The following is a 19,895-nucleotide window of genomic DNA, read 5'->3' as shown; positions in this document are numbered from 1 at the left end:
AGTGCTACTTACACGCCAGCGGTAGGAATCTCAGCAGACGAAAACACATCACCCGGACAAAAGAGGCAAATAAAGTCCCGTAATTTCGTGTGAAATAGGGAACCTTTTTATAGACGCCGTAAAATGTCGTGTTGGGGCTCAGTCACCCGGCTTGAGATGACGATAGGAATAACAGTAAACCTGTTGTTTTCACCGAGTCCCCCCCCCCCCGGCTGCTCCCCCACCTCCCTTTCCCTCGCTATCTTCGCCTCTCAGCTATCATTTACCCATTGCCATCCATCATCCTTTCATCATGGTGTCGATATGTATTCAGATTGATAAAGAAGACATGAACCCCAGGCTGAAATTTACTGTGAGCTTTGCTGATTTCTTGCAGAATCTGTTTGGTTTCGTCGATAAAGAATGTAACCTAAGACATATTTTCAAGCCTTTAACAATCTACCCATGTGTATGTGCGCGCGTGTGCGTGCTCTAGTCTGCATACGCAGCCGCCCGTGCGCGTGCACGTGGACTTGCGGGGCACAGGCGTGCTTCATTTGAGGGATCCATCAAGTATCTTAGTCCCCTGGTCCTCGCTCTGCTCATATTTCAAATGATTAATGATGGCCTAACAAAGCAGGCCTTGGATAAATGCTAATAGGATTGGTCCTTGGAGGGGAAGATATGGAGAGAGGAGCCTAGGCAAATGGAAAGGCGCTGTGCTTGACACCTTGTGCATACACAACTACCTGACAGATGTTCAACACCGGAGGACATACATCACTCCCATGCTGTCTGACCTCAATATTAATACGATCACAGCCTCCGTCGATATCCGGATAGGTGGCGCACGTGTGTTTGGGGAATAGGGCATGTGAACGCTGACAGGCGCTAAAAGGTTAGAACTTATTTACTGACTTTGCTCAGTTGATGGCTCAAAACGTCTTGTGGGGGATCTACTGCTGAAAATGATGCTGAGCAGACCAAAGGTGAGGGGTCAAACGTCCATTACTACATGTTTCCTGCAAGGACAACTGAAGACAAAGCGAAATAAGAAGGCCGCCATCCGAAAAAAAAGGCCACCTCTGGTTCTAAGATGTTTGCTCAGTTAAAATTAAACTTTGATGGGGTGTCTGGGTAGTGTGGTGGTCTATTCTGTTGCCTACCAACACAGGGATCGTCGGTTTGAATCCCCATGTTACCTTCGGCTTGGTCGGGTGTCCCTACAGACACAATTGGCCGTGTCTGTAGGTGGGTATGTGTCCTGGTCGCTGCACTAGCGCTTCCTCTGGTCGGTCGGGGTGCCTGTTTGGGGGGGAGGGGGAACTGGGGGGGGGTAGCGTGATCCTCCCACGCACAACGTCCCCCTGGTGAAACTCCTCACTGTCAGGTGAAAAGAAAGCTGCTGCTGACTCCACATATATTGGAGGAGGCATGTGGTAGTCTGCAGCCCTCCCCGGATCGGCAGAAGGGGTGGAGCAGCGACTGGGAACAGCTCGGAAGAGTGGGGTAATTGGCCGGGTCCCCCTGGTGAAACTCCTCACTGTCAGGTGAAAAGAAGCGGCTGGTGACTCCACATGTATCGGAGGAGGCATGTGATAGTCTGCAGCCCTCCCCGGATCGGCAGAGGGGGTGGAGCAGCGACCGGGACAGCTCGGAAGAATGCGGTAATTGGCCAGGTACAACTGGTGAGAAAAAAGGGGGAAAAATGTATAAACTTTGAAATAATGAGCACTTGACATGAGGTTTCTGGTATCACTAAGTGTATAAACCTGTCAGGAGACTGAAGGGGAAACACTATGGCTGGGTAGGTCCAGTGGCCATACATTACGCTTTGTCGCGTAAACAAATAAAAAAGGAGCTTATCTGTGTTGCACAACTGAATGCCCATTTCCTCAACATAGGTGAATGGAAGAGATAAGCAAAAGTGCCTCTCTCCTCACGGAGCCAAACCGGAGCGATATTTCCGAACATCGCCGCAGCTTTGTTACGGCCATGACAATTGTCATGGTGAAACGAACGGTGGCTCGTATAGCGCATCCCTCCAGATCCATAACCGCCCCATCCCCATCACCAATGGACACGTCCAGCTGTGGACGGTGGGAATCAGTCATCTATATTCTAATGACCTTGATATCGCCGGTGACGGATGTGGCCATTATGGCAGCTTGCAGTGGTCTCCACGGCCTCGTCATAAACGCTCTAACCTTGGTGACACCGGGATTGGAACCATCAACAGCATTCATCCATGGTCCCCCGGAGAGCCGGGGAAAGTGAGCTGCGCACTTATTGCCCCGGCCCCAGATTGCTTTATATGCAGCAAAACGTTTAGCATCATCTGGGAAGTGGAAAGCGTAATGTATAATATATAATACTGTTTGTTTCGAATGGAGGGGCATTACGCGGGACTGAAAATGCCAAATAAAAAAAACATCAGCGCTGATGGTTTTGACTCCAGTGTCTCATTACAGGATAACGGCCCTCTGAAATGTCAAACTTTGCAATATTACATCCTGAAAAGATCTAGGTAAAGTCGTAGGTGCAAACGATTTTGTCTGTTCTACCCTTTTTGTTAGAAAACACACAGGTGCGTTTTACATTTGAAGGACAACTCAGATAGAGTCACGTTAGTTGGGGATCGCAGGATACTGCACACTTCCAACATCTTCTTGCTTTCAAACACCTTCATGCTAAAATACTTCACATTCTGGCATTTTGAACTGTGGAGTGCAACTGCATTTAATTCTGCACAGCAACCTGCAGCTACATGCCCAGTAGGAAGAGAACGGACGGATGACTGAGATTAAAACCTACCTATGTATTACATGAGCAGTGAGGATAAAATAGACTATTTTTTGGGGGGGGTTTCTCCCCCTTTTCTCCCCAATTGTATCCGGCCAACTACCCCACTCTTCCGAGCCGTCCCGGACTACCACATGCCTCCTCCGATACATGTGGAGCCGCCAGCCGCTTCTTTTCACCTGACAGTGAGGAGTTTCGCCAGGGGGACGTAGTGCATGGGAGGATCACGCTACTCCCCCCAGTCCCCCCCAACAGGTGCCCTGACCGCCCAGAGGAGGCGCTAGTGCAGCGACCAGGACACATACCCACATCCAGCTTCCCACCCACAGACACAGCCAATTGTGTCTGTAGGGACGCCCGACCAAGCCGGAGGTAACACAGGATTCGAACCGGCGATCCCCGTGTTGGTAGGCAATGGAATAGACTACCACGCTACCCGGACGCCCATAAAATACTTTTAAAATTCAGAATCGTTCCTTCAATGATAAAATTATGTCACGGTAGCGGTAGGCACGCACGCCACTAACCCGTACAAACATCTTTATGGCTTGGTTGATCACACTTCAGCAATGACGGTAGTAATTATTTAATGCCAACTATTTACTGCCAAATGTCATATCACTGATTGAACAAATTGATAACACATAAATCACAATAAAAAGGACACTGTCACTAAGCTGAGGGGGCGTGTAGCTTACAGCACTCAGGTTAAAATGGTTGGCACAATTTCTGCGTCTATATATCCATCTGGCAACTGCAATGCAAACTGATGTTGGACGACTTTTTTCTGCACAGAGACAGACGATATAGGTGGTAGCTGCAATGCAAGAAATTAGGTGGTGACCAAATAATATTCATATGCAAATGCAAATTTTTTTAACTAAAGTAAAAAAAAAAATCACATTGTCTGAAATTTATGGTATGAAGAGGACATACCAGGTACATGTAGGGTACCTAATGTTTGTGAATAAAGTTTGACTCAGGTGTGCTCCCTACTATGGAAATAACCCTTTGAAAAAAAAATCATCACGACTAGAGAAAGAATTGGTTTGTCCACATGTGATGCCACAGGGCTCTCATGACTCTGCTTTCTTAATCCCAAGGAATACTTTAACCTTATTCATAAATTAAACCCTTTCACCCATTTCCCTCCTTATCAAACTGAACCCTTTTCACCTCATTCTAGTCCCACCATTCCAACCATGACCCCATCAATAAAGGTTAACATGTACCTTCCCCCGGCATCACCATTGCTCACACTATTAAGCCGATCAGCCAAAACATTAAAACCACCTGCCTAATACTGTGTAGGTCCCCCTTGTGTCACCAAAACAGCTCTGACCCATCGAGGCATGGACTCCACAAGACCTCTGAAGGTGTCCTCTGGTATCTGGTGCCAGTTTGTTAGCAGCAGATCTTTTAAGTCCTGTAAGTTACAAGATGGGGCCTCCATGGATCGGACTTGTTTTTGCTCAATCATATTGAGATCTGGGGAATTTGGAGGCCAAGGCAACACCTTGTACTCTTTGTCATGTTCCTCAAACCATTCCTGAACATTTTTTGCCGTGTGGCAGGGTGCATTATCCTGCTGAAAGAGGCCACTGCCATCAGGGAATACCGTTGCCATGAAGGAGTGTACCTGGTCTGCAATGATGTTTAGGGAGGTGGTACATGTCAAAGTAACATCCACATGAATACCAGGACCCAATGTCTCCCAGCAGAACATTGCCCAGAGCATCACACTGCCTCTGCCGGCTTGACTTCTTCCCACAGTGCATCCTGGTGCCATCTCTTCTCCAGATAAACTACACACACACACCTGGCCATCCACACGATGTAAAAGAAAACATGATTCATCAGAGTAGACCATTGCTCCATGGTCCAGTTTTAACACTCACATGTCCATTGTAGGTGCTTCTGGTGGTGGACAGGGGTCATCATGGGCACTCTGACCGGTCTGCAGCTACGCAGCCCCATACGCAGCAAGCTGTGATGCACTGTGTGTTCGGACAACTGTCTATTATAACCCACATTAATTTTTCAGCATTTTGAGCTACAGCAGCTCTTCTGTGGGATCAGAACAGACGGGCTAGCCTTCGCTCCCCATGTGCAACAATGAGACTTGGGAGCCCGTGACCCTGTCGTCGGTTCACCAGTTCAGAGGTTGTCCTTCCTCGGACCACTTTTGCTAGGTACTGACCACTGCATACTGGGAACACCCCACAAGACCTGCTGTTTTAGAGATGCTCTGACCCAGTTGTCTAGTCATCACAATTTGGCCCTTGTCAAAGTCGCCCAGGTCCTGACGCTTGTCCATTTTTCCTGCTTCCAACACATCAACTTTAAGAATTGACTGTTCACTTGCTGCCTAATATACCCCACCCCTTATCAGGTGTCATTGTAATGTTATTCACTTCCCTGTCAGTGGTTTTAATGTTTTGGCTGATTGGTGTATAATCCCCCCTCTCTCTTTAAAGCTATCCACAGGCTCACAGCTAACAACATGAATCAAAGAGGTTCGAGACTGTTTACCCATAGGCGTTCCGACTCCATACGCTTTGGAGTCGATGAGGCCCCCTATCTGCGTGAGGTTGCAGTTGCGCTGGGTGACAAACTCAATGGTGGTGGACTCCATGAGGAAGGCGTAGTCGGAGGTCAAGACCCTCTGAATGCCCTCCTCCACATTCTTCACCATCACAGATTGCCTCCGGCTGTTCATGAATTCCCACATCTTGTCATAGGTGGAGATTTTGGTCTTCTGCAAGCAGCCAGAAAACAGAAGATGAGGAGGAAATGTGAAGTTGAACTAACAGAGCAAAAGAAACGATAGAGTTTCTAGCAAACTCTGGAACCTGTTCTAGTCATGTGCTGATGGCTTGTCCGTGGGTCTACACTGGGAGACTGAAGAGTTCTCCTTTTTTATCAGTATGTTTTGTATTTGATTTGAGTGAACAGTGCAGTCTCCAAGAACAAAATACAAAGCAAAGCACAACAGTTGTGTGACGTTGTTGTGAACAGAATATGGAATTGTTGTCTTAAGGTTATAATTTGAAGTAGACCTAATGAGTAGCTAACGTTGCATATTATTTAAGTCATATCCTGATTGGACGCTTAACACTGACATTGTAAAATAGATGCTTCTGCACCGGTTCAACAGAGCTAAAGTTGGCTCATCAAAATAACGTGTTTAGCGAATCAATAAGCCAGAAAAGCAAGCTCACAAATCAGAAACACTTCAAAACTTTTATTAAAAGTTTGATCTGTTTCATTAAGTAAAAGGTGATAGAGTACATCTTATATGCATCTCTGTAGATGGTGTTTCTGTGAAATCCTACCTCGAATGAAACCACATGGGCAACACCAAGTGATAGGATATGAGGGAGAGGCTAAGAGAGAATAGTAGTGGGGTGCAAAGAAAAATGTATATTTTGCCAATTTTCTCAACAATCAGGATTATAATGTTAACTAAAAAAACTGCAAAACATCTAACGTCTTACAATAGCATATATATTTTATATGCACTCACTCACAAACACTTTCGGACCCCCCGCAAAAAAAAATCTATACAGATGGTACAACTAAATGTCAGTTGGTGAGAGGATTAGCAGCCAGATTCATGAGGTGCTTAGCATCTAAAAAAAAAAAAAAAGCTAGAAAAGGAATAAAACTGACCGGGTTAACAGCAGGAAACTGTACAAGGAAACTCTTCCTTCCACCTTTGTGGCTGCGGGAAGCTAACCTTAAAAAAGGTCATGGTCGAGCCGTCCTCCACCACCCCGTAAAGGATTTTGGTCTGTTTGGCGAGGTCGTCGGCCGAGTCTATGGGGGACTCCATCCTCTCCACAGTGAGGAAAGCGGCCAAGTTGGCCGTATAGGAGGAGATGATGATGAGAGTGAAGAACCACCAGATGCCTCCCACTATCCGAGTTGAAAGAGCTTTGGGCATGAGCTCTGATCCTGCAGGGTCAACGGGGGGGGGGGGGTCGGGGTGGAGGGAATGAGTTTAAACTGCAAATGTATTTATCCCAACAAGGACATCCAATATTTTATTCAGTTGTAATCTTTATAAAAATAAAAGTTGCCATCATTTCTTTCCAAAGCAGTTGAAACTTTTTCTCTTACTTTCTTGAAACAAACTGATGATTTGAGATCACACACATTGTCTAACTTTTTTTTTTGTGGATCTTCCCCCCCTTTTCTCCCCGATTGTATCCGGCCAATTACCCCACTCTTCCAAGCCATCCCTGCCGTTGCTCCACCCCCCTCTGCCGATCCGGGGAGGGCTGCAGACTACCACATGCCTCCTCCGATTCATGTGGAGTCACCAGCCGCTTCTTCTCACCTGACAGTGAGGAGTTTCACCAGGGGGACGTAGCACATGGGAGGATCACGCTATTCCCCTCAGTTCCCCCTCCCCCCCCGAACAGGCACCCCGACCGACCAGAGGAGGCGCTAGTGCAGCGACCAGGACACATACCCACATCCAGCTTCCCACCCGCAGACACGGGAAATTGTGTCTGTCGGGACACCCGACCAAGCTGGAGGTAACAAGGGGATTCGAACCGGCGATCCCCATGTTGGTAGGCAACGGAATAGACCGCTATGCTACCCAGACACCCACCACCCCCTTTTTTTCATTTTTTGTAGGAGAAATCTTAATCTCAAATGCAATTCCAGAATATAGCTTATGTAACACAAAAGTTTCTACCACATACTCACAGAAGACACAACAAAGCATTAATCTTGTGCGCCGTTTGACAGCGGGAGAATGGAAGTATGCGATCTCAGACACTCAACTTACCATCTGTCCAAATCAATCATATCAGTGCACACTCACTCTCAACATCTCAATTTACATCAATTGTGGGGAAGTGACAGGCTGGTTGGGCCAGAGAGTCATGCACCCAAGGTAACCTCACATCCTGACTCTTCATCCCACTGATCTCTGGGGGCTGATCAGCCAAGGGCAAGAGGAGGGGAGACTGGGAAATGTAGTCTCGCGAAAGGAATGACTTACAGCTGTTGTGACAAGTGGCATGTTTTGAATTTTTAGTTGATGACATCAAAAATGTCAGCAGCAGCGTGGCTTTACGACGCTTGTCAGTATATGTGAAGTGTGGTTGACAGCAATATTGCTGACAACTGCTCATCTTGTAATCACACTTTCAAGCTTCATAAGGAGGGTAATTTCCCTATTACACTACTCAAGTGCTGAAAGGAACGCTATGATTTATATCACTCCTCTACATATCATAAATGCCTGTAGTCATATGACACTATGATGAATATTTTAGTTGTATTAGTGAGGGACCGTCAAGTAATTTATTTTTACAGTAATGGTGACATAATAAAGTCCATCCACCCATCCATTATCCAAGCAGCTTATCCCAGTTGGGGTCGCAGGGATGCTGGAGGCTATCCCAGCAGTCATTGGGCAGCAGGAGGGTGGGGAGACACCCTGGGCAGGTCGCCAGTCCATCACAGGGCCGACACACCCACACCTGGGGACAATTTAGTATGGCCGATTCACCAGACCTTTGGACTGTGGGAGGAAACCGGAGCACCCGGAGGAAACCCACGCAGATACGGGGAGAACATGCAAACTCCGCACAGAGGACGACCCGGGACGACCCCCCCAAGGATGGACTACCCCGGGGTTAGAACCCAGGACCTTCTTGCTGTGAGGCGACCGGGCTAACCACTGCGCCACCGTAATAATGTCATGACAGGGAAATATACTCAAAAGTGTGTGTAGCTGTGCAGCCCCAGAGGTCTCTGTCTTGCCAGTGGCTTGGCTGAAACCATCCAACCCTCAGAGACAGTGGGATACAGAGAGCTTCAGCTCCACAGAGCAACAGCGGCCACAGGCTGAGGCAACTACCTTGCTGCATGAGAGCCCCAACTCCAAACCAGAAACTATTGAGGAGGGTAAAATTGTTCTCCACCACGTCTGAGTCTGGGTTGCATGGATGTGGATTGTACCACTCGTACGGGCTAAACCTGTGAAAGGGAGAGCAAGAAAGACAGGTCCATGAGTTAAGGTACAGGTCATTTCCTTGAACAGATTAACATGACACATAACAAAGAAATGTAATAGTAGCAGAATATTTAGAAATAAAGACAATAAAAAATGTAAATGTAAGTGGAAGTTATGTTGTGTTTGCGTCTCACGGTTGGAGATCCTACAGGGCACCAAAACAAATCCTTCACCCTTTCATCCAGAGCCAATTATTGGCGTATTCAAATGCCTTCAGTTTATTGTGAGGATGGATCAATAGCCTGAAATAACACTGTCACCGCTGATAATGTCCCCACGCCTGATATTCTCTGGAGCTCGCTGGGATTCACTGACTCGGGAGCCTTGGGGTTGCTCCCAGCTAGCCCATCGTCCCCCAAATCAGCCACCGCTGCCCTGAGGACGTCACATCCGCCTGCAACCCCCACCCCCCCACACACACACATACGGAGACCTTGCACTCTCTCCTCTGTTTCCCAACAGCCCTCTCTGTTGCCTCCCTCTCCATTTTCTTTTCCTCTTATCAAACACTCTCCCTCCCCCCTCTGTCCCCCTCCGCCTGCCTTTACAGATCACACTCCCTCCCCCAAGTGCACCTCCCCCTTTTTCTCCTCCATCTCCCGCCTCCCTCCCCCCTTAGCTGATTGTCAGCTTCTTCAGGTCAGATGGGTTACATTTCTCATTTATTATCTTAAACGAGAGAGGCATGGCATTAGTACCGGGTGATTGGGTTAGCATTAAGCATCAGGAGCTGACTGAGGATTTGCGGAAGTGGAAGAGGGCAGGAGCACCACAGAGGCGGCGTTCGAGGGGCCCGCCACCGAGGGCTGCTCAGGAGATTTTGCCCAACATGCTGCATGCTAATAAGCCCCATGACCTGACTTTTAAGAGTTTGGATTGCCCAGCATGGCAATGACATTTACCGGCTAAAGCATTTTAAGGCATACAAGACCCACGTGTGCTGTCTTTACAAGATGGCAGGCGATAAATTTGTATGCCCAAATCAATTTCCTAGTTTCTGTTGCAGAGATTACATGATCGGTGTAGATCGGAGGACATAACCATTAGCCATCACATCACTGCAATCTGTGTCTGATCTTCCTCTAGTGTAGCAGCGGACTAATTAAGGGTACTTTCTTACGGGCGGCGCCAACGTAGCAGTATTTCTGTCATACTGCTCATCCTTTACAGTTATTTTCCAGCTCCCCCCCCCCCCCCCCCGAGAACCATCCATGTGGACATGGCCGTGATGACACACTATAATTCTTCCTGTCAACCTCATCAGGATGCCTGATTTGCTGGAATGTCAATGGGGTCTGTCTCCTTGGGACTACGGGGAGTATGTATCTACACAATGGCTCTGTGGCGACGTGTGAAACGCGCGGCGTACAAGCGCGCACTCCTGTGCGCTGGCACACACACCAGTGTGTGAGCGTCTTTACGTGTGCCACGTGTGAACTTATTCCCGTGTTGGCATGTGGTGACTTTGTGTGAACTTGAAAACGTCGAAACGGCCAAATTCATCTGTGTGTCAAATCGTATTGTTGTTTTTTTTTGCCAGCACATTTTGTCGGGGTTGAGGTAGCTGGAGGAGCGCCGTACCCCGAGGTGGGCATGTGAACATCTGACTCAGTTGTGTATGCCCGTGTGGCACGGCGGAGGCACAGACCTTCAGGATCTGAAACAACAAGCACCTGTGCGTGCTCTGTGTTTGTGGCTCCTATTGTCTACATGTGTATTCTGTGTGCGTTCGTCCCGCCGGCTTCTCGGCGTGACCTTTTTGCCTGCGGGCCGTCGGTATTCCTGGGGGCTGTGTTCTGTGTGTGATCACCGGGAGGAAGGGGTTGTGGAACACACAGACAGAAGGTCACCCCCCCCCCACACACACACACACACAAAAACCACACACACACACACACACACAGATGATAGGGAAGGGACACGTCGAATAGCACACAGAATAATAAAATCATTTGTTCTCCACCGCTCCCCCCGTCCCTGCCCTTCCCTCTTTCCCCTTCGCTCGTCCCCATCCACAACAACACAACACGCTCCCTCCATTAACTGTCTGCTGGATACAATTACTCCAGCTGGCTCTATAGATCTGTTGCCTCTTTTCTCAGAGGCCAAGAAAGGAGACTGAAAGGAGAGAGAGACGGCGGTTTGAAAATCAGAGGTGACCGGGAAATGTACTTATTGACTATGTACACGAAACAGCCCGGGCGGTTTTTACACACAAACATGTAATGGTGTGACTTAAAAGCAAAAAAACAACAAAAAAAACCCCAATAAAAAACAAAAAAAATAAAAATCCACTTTTGTTCTCGGAAGGTGGCATTTCTTTGCTGCCGGGGGGGTCTAAATATTTGTGGTTGGCAGCAGCGAGTACAGAGAGAATTCCCTATGCTTTGTTAACAAGGAGATCTGCAGAAATCAATCCATCTGCAAATAGAAAACAGAGGAGCTAAATTGAGCCTAGAGGAAAATATATTTGGTAACGATCTGCATTAACTACATTGCACGACACATTCATTACGCAGCTATAGACAGTGTGTAGACATGCCATAACTGATCCAGTACGAGTCATAAAGGTTTAAGTCACATGTTATGGCACCACCTTGCAGGCTGATAACTCCTGTGTTAGGCCTACTGACTGGTTCCTTGCCTCCACTAATATCTTCTGTTGCTGTATGCTTGATGGGTATGCCAATACCACATCTGCAGAGCTAAATACCCAGTCAAGATAAGAAGTAGAGGGCATCTGGGTAGCGTAGCGGTCTATTCCGTTGCTTACCAACACAAGGATCGCCAGTTCGAATCCCCATGTTACCTCCGGCTTGGTCAGGCGTCCCTACAGACACAATTGGCCGTGTCTGCAGGTGGGAAGCGGGATGTGGGTATGTGTCCTGGTCGCTGCACAAGCGCTTCCTCTGGTTGGTTGGGGGCGCCTTTCTGGGGGGGGGGACTGGGCTGAATAGCATGATCCTCCCATGAGCTACGTCCCCCTGGCGAAACTCCTCACTGTCAGGTGAAAAGAAGCGGCTGGCGACTCCACATGTATCACAGGAGGCATGTGGTAGTCTGCAGCCCTCCCCGGATTGGCAGAGGGGGTGGAGCAGCGACCAGGGTAATTTGGGGAGAAAAAGGGAGAAAAAATCCACCCCTCGCCCCCCCAAAAAAGACTTATCCTCCAAGATGGCGTCACAACATGAATAAAACCTCTATGACTCACACTGGATCAGTTATGGCATGTCTACACACTGTCTATAGCTGTGTAACGAATGTGTTGTGTCATTAATGTAAATCGTTACTTAAATATTTCGACTGAGTTCAAAAGTAAATGATCCATTTAGCCTGAAAGGGGGAGGGGGCATTTGAGGGAGTTTGAGGTGTTTTAGTGTTTTACTGTGTGCATCCAGGACTCCATGAGCCTTCCACACGCACTTTATTTGCAGAGGATTACATAATATAATATATTCTGCATTTAGGGGACTGACAAATCATTTGATGGCCTTGCAATCAAAGTTATAATTATGAGAAAACTCAGCTCAGCAAACCTCAGAGGATACTGTATGTAGCTGAGCGTAACGTGTCACATGTTATGATAGCATGCACGATCCGGTGCACTGACATGCAGAAAAAGGGGCACAAAGCATGCACGTGCACACAAACAAAAAAACAAAAAATGTTGCAACAATTAATTAAACTGCTTCAGGCGACTATGTGAGAATATGGGACATATCAATTAAATCACATGCTGATCACTTACCCCGACTGAGCGTAAAACAAATAGCTATGGGTAAAACTTGCATATTCTGAACTAACTTGGGTGACAGTTGCTGCTTTTCTGTTCTGCGATCATATTGCCGGTAACATTAATTGAAAAGTGTATTGAACCCAAACCTCTCAGGACTGAACCAAAGGAGAGAACGGAGAGAGAGAGAGCTTTGGGCTTAACGGACACCTTTCCACATCAGTCATGCAAAGGAATTAATGAGGGATTCATCAAGATCTTGTAAGCATCGTACCTGTTCATGACTTACAATAGCTTGAGAGACATAGCAGGTAGTTCTATCGGGATGTATTATACTCTTGGCTACACAACAGCCAGAAGTGTTCAAAACCACAGGAAATGGGCATTGTGGAGAATAATGTTAGATATTTATATTTGATATTCTCATGGTATAGGCCATGTCTACAACACTGAAACTATCTCGAAGCTTTCTTAAATCTCAGTAGCACAGACAAAGCCTCCCGGAGAGCACATTCTCATCCATGAAAGCTCTCCAGCGGGCTCAATGTTTATCAATGAGCCGTTTCCCACTTTGGGGGCCCATAGGGAGCACCCGCTGTGAGCTGCTGAAAGCAGGAGGAGAAGGGAAGGGGAATGAGGAAAGCAGGGAAGGAGGGCTGACATGTTACCTGGCTATGACAAACAGCACACAACTGACACCCAAGCAAGCCAGCAGAATATACATCCAGATGTCGGGCGAGAGGGGGTTGAGAAAGGAGAAGACGCCGGGGTTGGTCCCGTTGGGCTTGCGGTAGAGGATGCTTATCCCCAGCGTCATGAACGGTTTGGAGAAGTCGATGACTTTCTCTCTGACGTAGGTGATGGCCAGGGGAGCGACCGCCAAGTCGGCTTTCTGTGGTGAGACAGACAGGTGGAGGAGGAGAAAGGAAGGGAAAATTATGGGTGGGGAGGGGGTGGGGGGGTTGTGAACCAATCAAAGGACCGAGGTATGACCCTGGAACCAATCGAATTAACATCTGATTTCTGTCGACAGCTGCACAGGTCGATACGGAAGGGTGGAAGAGGCATGGCAGAAAAGAAAGAACCACCGAGCCATTAGTTCAGCTAGATTAACAGGTAGGAGGCCAGTTTCCTCCACCGCATATTACAGGGCTCTGTGATCCTGTTTTACTAGGTATCATTAGTGAGTGACCACATACAACCACTTCCAGATTACAGGTATTGCTTTTTTTTTTGTGGATTTTCCCCCATTTTTCTCCCCAGTTGTATCCGGTCAATCACCCCGCTCTTCAAAGCCGTCCCGGTTGCTGCTCCTCCTCCTCTCCCGATCCGGGGAGGGCTGCAGAATACCACATGCCTCCTCCGATACATGTGGAGTCGCCAGCCGCTTCTTTTCAACTGACAGTGAGGAGTTTCGCCAGGGGGACGTAGCGCGTGGGAGGATCACGCTATTCCCCCCAGCCCCCCCCCCCAAACAGGCGCCCCGGCCGACCAGAGGAGGCGCTAGTGCAGCGACCAGGACACATACCCACATCCGGCTTCCCACCCGCAGACACAGCCAATTGTGTCTGTAGGGACGCCCGACCAAGCAGGAGGCAACATGGGGATTCAAACCGGCGATCCCCGCGTTGGTAGGCAACGGAATAGACCGCTACGCTACCCGGATGCCCTTCAAAGATTACAGGTATCTCTATGATCAGTTTCCACAAAACCGGCCCCTCGACTTCTTTTCAAGGGATGGCCGTCCGATTTTGTGGGTCGAATTTATTTTGAGTGATGTTGATATGCAAACCTCTCTGCTATCTCAGACTACGCCTTCGTTACAAGTTAACGACTGCTGATGATGCAGGGTTACTATAGTTAGCTAAAACCAACAACTACGTAAAACTAGGTGTGAAAAAAAATTAGTTAACTGAAATGAAAATACAAAAGTATAATAACTCTGTAATGATCTATCTGATGTAAAATGAAGTTTCTGGAGACTCCATCCAGCTCCCATCCATGACATCTGGGAAAAGGTTAAAGGGCACAGGCAGCGACAACAGGACTTGTGGGCGCTCATCTAGAAGGACAGATATCAAAGCATATATTGTAGTTTCCCCCGCTTCGCCCCGACGAAATAGTTAAACTATTTATTTTATTTACGAAATTTTTTTTATTTTATTAATTTATCGTTAATTTATTAATTTATCTATTATTTATCTATTATTTAGTATATTTATGGTATTTATAGTTAAACATAAAAATTGAGACTTCTACGTATAGATAATCTTTCCATGCACAAAAACTGTACACCAACTCTTCCGATGTTTTTTATTAAAGCCACCCATGAATACGTGTAATATGGTTACATGAATGTTACCAAAATTAGATTAGATTAGATTAGATTAGATTGTTTTATCAGCCATATGACCAAGGCCGGTGCAATTTGGTTTTGGTACACATTAAACCCTGCAGTCTGTTGTTGTTCATACATAGACAACAACATGCACTCCAGATATTATCACGAACAATTCAGTTACACAGTAACAGAAATAAATGTATCACGCATATTAATTAGGTGAATGGTGGCGTTTATGCCAGTGGTATGTGAGGAGGGGACTATAGGGGGGAGTTCAGAGTCCTTATGGGTAGGGGGGGAACTATTTGTGAAGTGTTTAGTTTTAGTGGACAGTGACCTGTAGCGCCTCCCTAAGGGAAGGAGCTGGAAGAGGTGATGAGCAGGATGTGAGGGGTGGGAGATGATCTCCTTTGCTCACTTTACAGTCTGGTGAGTATGTAGAGATTCAGATGAGGGGAGTGGGTTGCCTTTGATTTTGGATGCCTTGCTGCCGATCCGCTGCAGTTTTTCCCGTGTTTGGCTGTCCGTGCCACCGTACCAAACTGTAATACTGTAATAGAAGATGTGATGATGGACTCCATAATGGCTGAATAGAACAGAACGAGAAGCTGATGTGTGATCCGGTATTTTTTAAGCTGCCTGAGAAAGTAAAGTCGTTGTTGTGAAATGATTTGTTCAGGGTTCATTTTCCACTTCAGGTCATTGCTGATGTATGTTCCAAGGAATTTAAATTTAAATTTAATGACAGTCAATACCCCCTAATTATACTATTTAAAGCCAGCAGTCTGATATTTAACAAACTGTAGTAAACCCGGGAGGTGCAGGTGGCGTATGGCTTGAGTTAAAGTCACCAAGTGAAAATCAATCTCATGCAAGTTCTCAACAGATACTCAGCAACTCAACAATGTCTTTTTGATTTGGCTAAGAATATTTATTTACTATTTCATCTCTTTTTTCCCCTTCTATTTTGTGTTATTTTTTGAAGGCAGGGGTAGCTGCAAAAATATCGGCGTTACTTGAGCTCCTCAGCATCCACTAAGCTGGTGCCTCTATGTTAAAGAACACTAGGCCCAACGGGAAAATCGAACTCCTTTTCTCGACAAATCTGGAAAGCTCCTTCATCAGCATGGGCGGATAAAATCGCTAGGGGGCCCCGGAGCAAACGTTATCATGGGCCCTTACCAACTCGACAAGTTGTCCACTCTGTGTAAGTTGTGGATGTACAAATAGCAGATCTAGGCCCCTCTTAAGGTATCTTTCAATTCCATTGATATTGTGTTTAAATGGTGCATAGTTCCACACAAATTTGCATATATCAAATTACTACAAACCAATTGACACACAACAAATGTAGGACCGTTGGAGCCCATGAGGGTCTGAGGCCCCGGGTAGGGTGCCCACTTTGCCCGGACAGTAATCCAGCCTTGCTCATCGAGATATACGCGTCTTCTGTGGAAATGGTGATAATTTTCCTTTCAAACTGCATCTTCCCAAGTGAGGCTCCCACCCTATTGTATTACAGTAACACCCCACCCCCCACCCCCGGCAACAGGTGACTCACGTGGTCCATGAGCTCCCGCACCATGCCGCTCCACTGGCCCGTGCTCTCCTCCAGCGCGCCGTACTTTCCGTCCTCCACCAAGCGCACCTCATAGCGAAAGCCCAGGATGCCAGAGAGCTCCCTCAACAGGTCGATGCAGTAGCCCTCGAAACGGTCATTTCCATACAGCGGCTTGTCCGACTTCTTAAACATCACATAAGGCTCCTCCTGCATGGCAAACCGCAGGAGAAAGTGAAAAAATGCATATGACCGCTTCTGTGTGTTCTGAATAAGGGTGTGTATTTATGCATATTTTTCTGCATTTGTGTGTGAGCGTGTCATTTGTTGCGGCATATGGCGGTTTTTCTACCAGTATGGTGGAGACTCGCAGGGATTTGTTAGCCAGAGAGTCTGTTATGTTGGACGTCTTGCTTTTTTGAGTCTCCGTCATGTTCAGGCCGTTGGGAGGGTCCCACGTTCCAATCTGTTGAAAGGGAAATTCAATATGACAGCCTCACATGTTTGTGCTGTCAAATAGCAGATAAAATGCTGCGACAGCGTGCAGGCCCATATGTTACTCAACACAGGCAGGAAAAAAAACACATGTGCGTGCCAAAAAACAGCCTGCCTAAACACACACACACACACACACACACACAAACACATCAGCGTGGGAAGAGGGGGGCTGGGAGGCTGCAGCTCCCCCTAGTGGTGGGTGCAGCCTGTAGCCCCCCTGCCCCCCCTCCAGGTGCGGCAGGTGGCTGTGTAACATCTTGGACCTAACAGTATGGCTAACTTTTCCTAACGTATTAATGCAAAAAAATAAAACATACCTTTATTTTTTACAGCGGGCTAGGGCTGCATGGAATGTACATTTTTAATAATAAAGTGAGAAAACACTCTATTCCAAATCTGCTACACACGCGCCTATCAAACAAAACAATGACGTCATACTGTAGCGACCGGGGGAGGCGGTCGCTCTGACTGTCGGTGGTTCTGCGCTGGGGGGAGCGCAATGGCTGATGGGACTGTTAATGTTAGATTTAAAATGGTGTTTTAATGATGTGGTGTTCATATTGCGGTTATTCTTGTGTTGTTGTTTGGGGGGGTTTGACTCAGACTAAGTAGGGGACCGTTTAACTGACTAACTGATTTTGCAGGACCATGACTGGGACTGATGTCGTCACTTGGGACACGGGGGGGGGACTCGTTACGTTGTTGTCAGTTCTGTTCTAGCTGGTGTGAATAAGAGCGCACTTCCGGGGTCGTGCAGTGTATGGGGCACAGGACACACACACACACACACACACACACACACACACACACACACACACACACACACACACACACACACCCACCCACACCTTTTCCAGTCCATCCTCCTTCAGACTTATGACATCCAGGTCAAAATCGGTCCTCAGTCCATTGGTCTTGTTGAAGAGCACGCGGCCAGTCAAGCCGTCCCAGTGGGCCTGCAGACAGACAGTGGCGGTCACACATACTGTACTTTCCTGCAAAAGCCGGCCAAGAAACACCGTCATTCTTAGCTCACAACCGCACATTCATTCAATTAACCTCAAGGCCGAATTATTTTTTTTCCAGGATCCGCCTCAGCCAAAACTCCCAACTGCAAAACTTTTACTTTTCCAATTATAAATTCAATTTGGCTCCCTCCCTTCACTGTCTACCGCAACACAACGCGGAACAGCAAAGTGCCAAGGATAGAGGCAGGTTTGACAGGTGAGAGTTCATTATGCATGTACTTCATTGTGCTTGAAGTCTCACTTCAAAGCCAGCGGAAGAACAGACGGGCCAGGAGAGCAATAGCAGAGATGGGGGTGGAGGGGGGCGTCAGGTAGTACAATGGCTCATTCTGCAAATTACCTGCAATGATACCATCCAAAGAATGAAAGAGCTTTGTAGAACAAAGAAATGGCTGACCCTGACTGGAGTTATGGAGGAATAAGCAGGCTTTGATATGAACACGGGTAGAGGTAGGTAGGCAAGAAAGAGGATGGAGCAGATGAGAAAGGGATGACATATTTAATGCCACGCACACCTGGCGTTCACGCACTTTTGTATGACATGTTGTCTATGGAAAACATAGTCACAGAACTTTACAAGCATGACCACTTTAAACTGTAAAGTTAATTATGGTAATTCATCACAATCACTTGAACTAACTTACACCGTGTTTGATTTAATTACAATTATCAAAGCACATCACTTGATTTTAAATGATTGATATCAACATTAATTGATCATTTGTCATCAAGTATGTGTTGTAATTATCTAGTATGATATGTTTCCATCCACCCATTAGCCAAGCTGCTTATCCTCATCAGGGTTGGGGGGATGCTGGAGCCTATCCCGGCAGTCATTGGGCGGCAGGGGAGGAGACACCCTGGACAGGCCGCCAGGCCATCACAACGTCCACACACACACACACACACACACACACACACACACACACACACACACACACACACACACACACACACACACACACACACACACACACATTCACACCTAGGAACAATTTAGTGCGGCCGATTCACCTGACCTACATGTCTTTGGACTGTGGGAGGAAACCGGAGCCCCCGGAGGAAACCCACACAGACACGGGGAGAACGTGCAAACTCCACACAGAGGACGACCTGGGATGACCTCCAAGGTTGGACAACCCCGGGGTTCGAACCCAGGACCTTCTTGTTGTGAGATGATTGCGCTAACCACTGTACCACCGTGCCATCTATGATGTGTTTGATAAAGGCAATTCCGGTTTTTGCAATAGAAAGGCAGAAAAGAGAAAGATGCCCAAAGAAAAGATAATTCCTTAAAAGTGAAAATCTAACCACCACACACCACTTTGAAAAACCACACAGCTTTCACAGCTGACAGCCTTGAACGCTGTCATCACAGCTCCATTCAAAATGCCTCACGGACCTTTACTCCATGGGGCCTGTTGCACAGCTGCATGAAGATGCACGATTTTTACTTGGTGACTTTAACTGAAGCCATATGCTACCTCCTTGATGAGGCCGATGAAGCGTCCTCCAAAGCGCCAGGGCTTGTGGCGGTTACACTGCAGGGAGCTGACGGTGATCTGCTGCGACTGCTGGACCGCCACTGCCACCACGTGCACGGCATCGTACATCAGAGCCGCGTCCGTCTGCACACAACAACAGAGGAAGCAGAAGACAGAGGTTATTGCACGGTATTACTTTTAACTGCCCATCAATCTGTCCATCCAATCATCTAGTTATCCATTTACCTATCATCCATCCATCCATCCATCTACCTATCCATCCATCCATCCATCCATCCATCCATCCATCCATCCATCCATCCAGCTATCTATCCATCATTCCATCTACCTATCTATCATCCATCCATCCATCCATCCATCCATCCATCCATCCATCCATCTACCTATCCACTTATCATCCATCCATCCATCCAT

The 19,895-nt window shown here is 47.3% G+C and overlaps 1 protein-coding gene across 1 annotated transcript in view; it reads right to left on the bottom strand.

Annotated features, from left to right (window-relative positions):
* LOC130125329 (glutamate receptor ionotropic, kainate 2-like) overlaps positions 1-19,895 on the bottom strand; it is a 100,206-nt gene that overhangs the window by 7,133 nt on the left and 73,178 nt on the right. Inside the window, exons 7-14 of the mRNA XM_056294880.1 lie at positions 19,461-19,604; positions 17,797-17,904; positions 16,803-16,916; positions 16,454-16,660; positions 13,220-13,443; positions 8,663-8,781; positions 6,521-6,738; positions 5,314-5,539 (exon numbers count right to left, since the gene is read on the bottom strand). Coding sequence (XP_056150855.1) covers positions 5,314-5,539; positions 6,521-6,738; positions 8,663-8,781; positions 13,220-13,443; positions 16,454-16,660; positions 16,803-16,916; positions 17,797-17,904; positions 19,461-19,604 — 1,360 coding nt within the window. The remainder of the gene's footprint in view (positions 1-5,313; positions 5,540-6,520; positions 6,739-8,662; positions 8,782-13,219; positions 13,444-16,453; positions 16,661-16,802; positions 16,917-17,796; positions 17,905-19,460; positions 19,605-19,895) is intronic.

Source organism: Lampris incognitus, chromosome 15, assembly GCF_029633865.1.
Source record: "Lampris incognitus isolate fLamInc1 chromosome 15, fLamInc1.hap2, whole genome shotgun sequence".
Lineage (NCBI taxonomy): Eukaryota > Metazoa > Chordata > Actinopteri > Lampriformes > Lampridae > Lampris > Lampris incognitus.
Note: the sequence above shows the minus strand (reverse complement) of the source record. Positions and strands in the feature narration are given on the sequence as shown.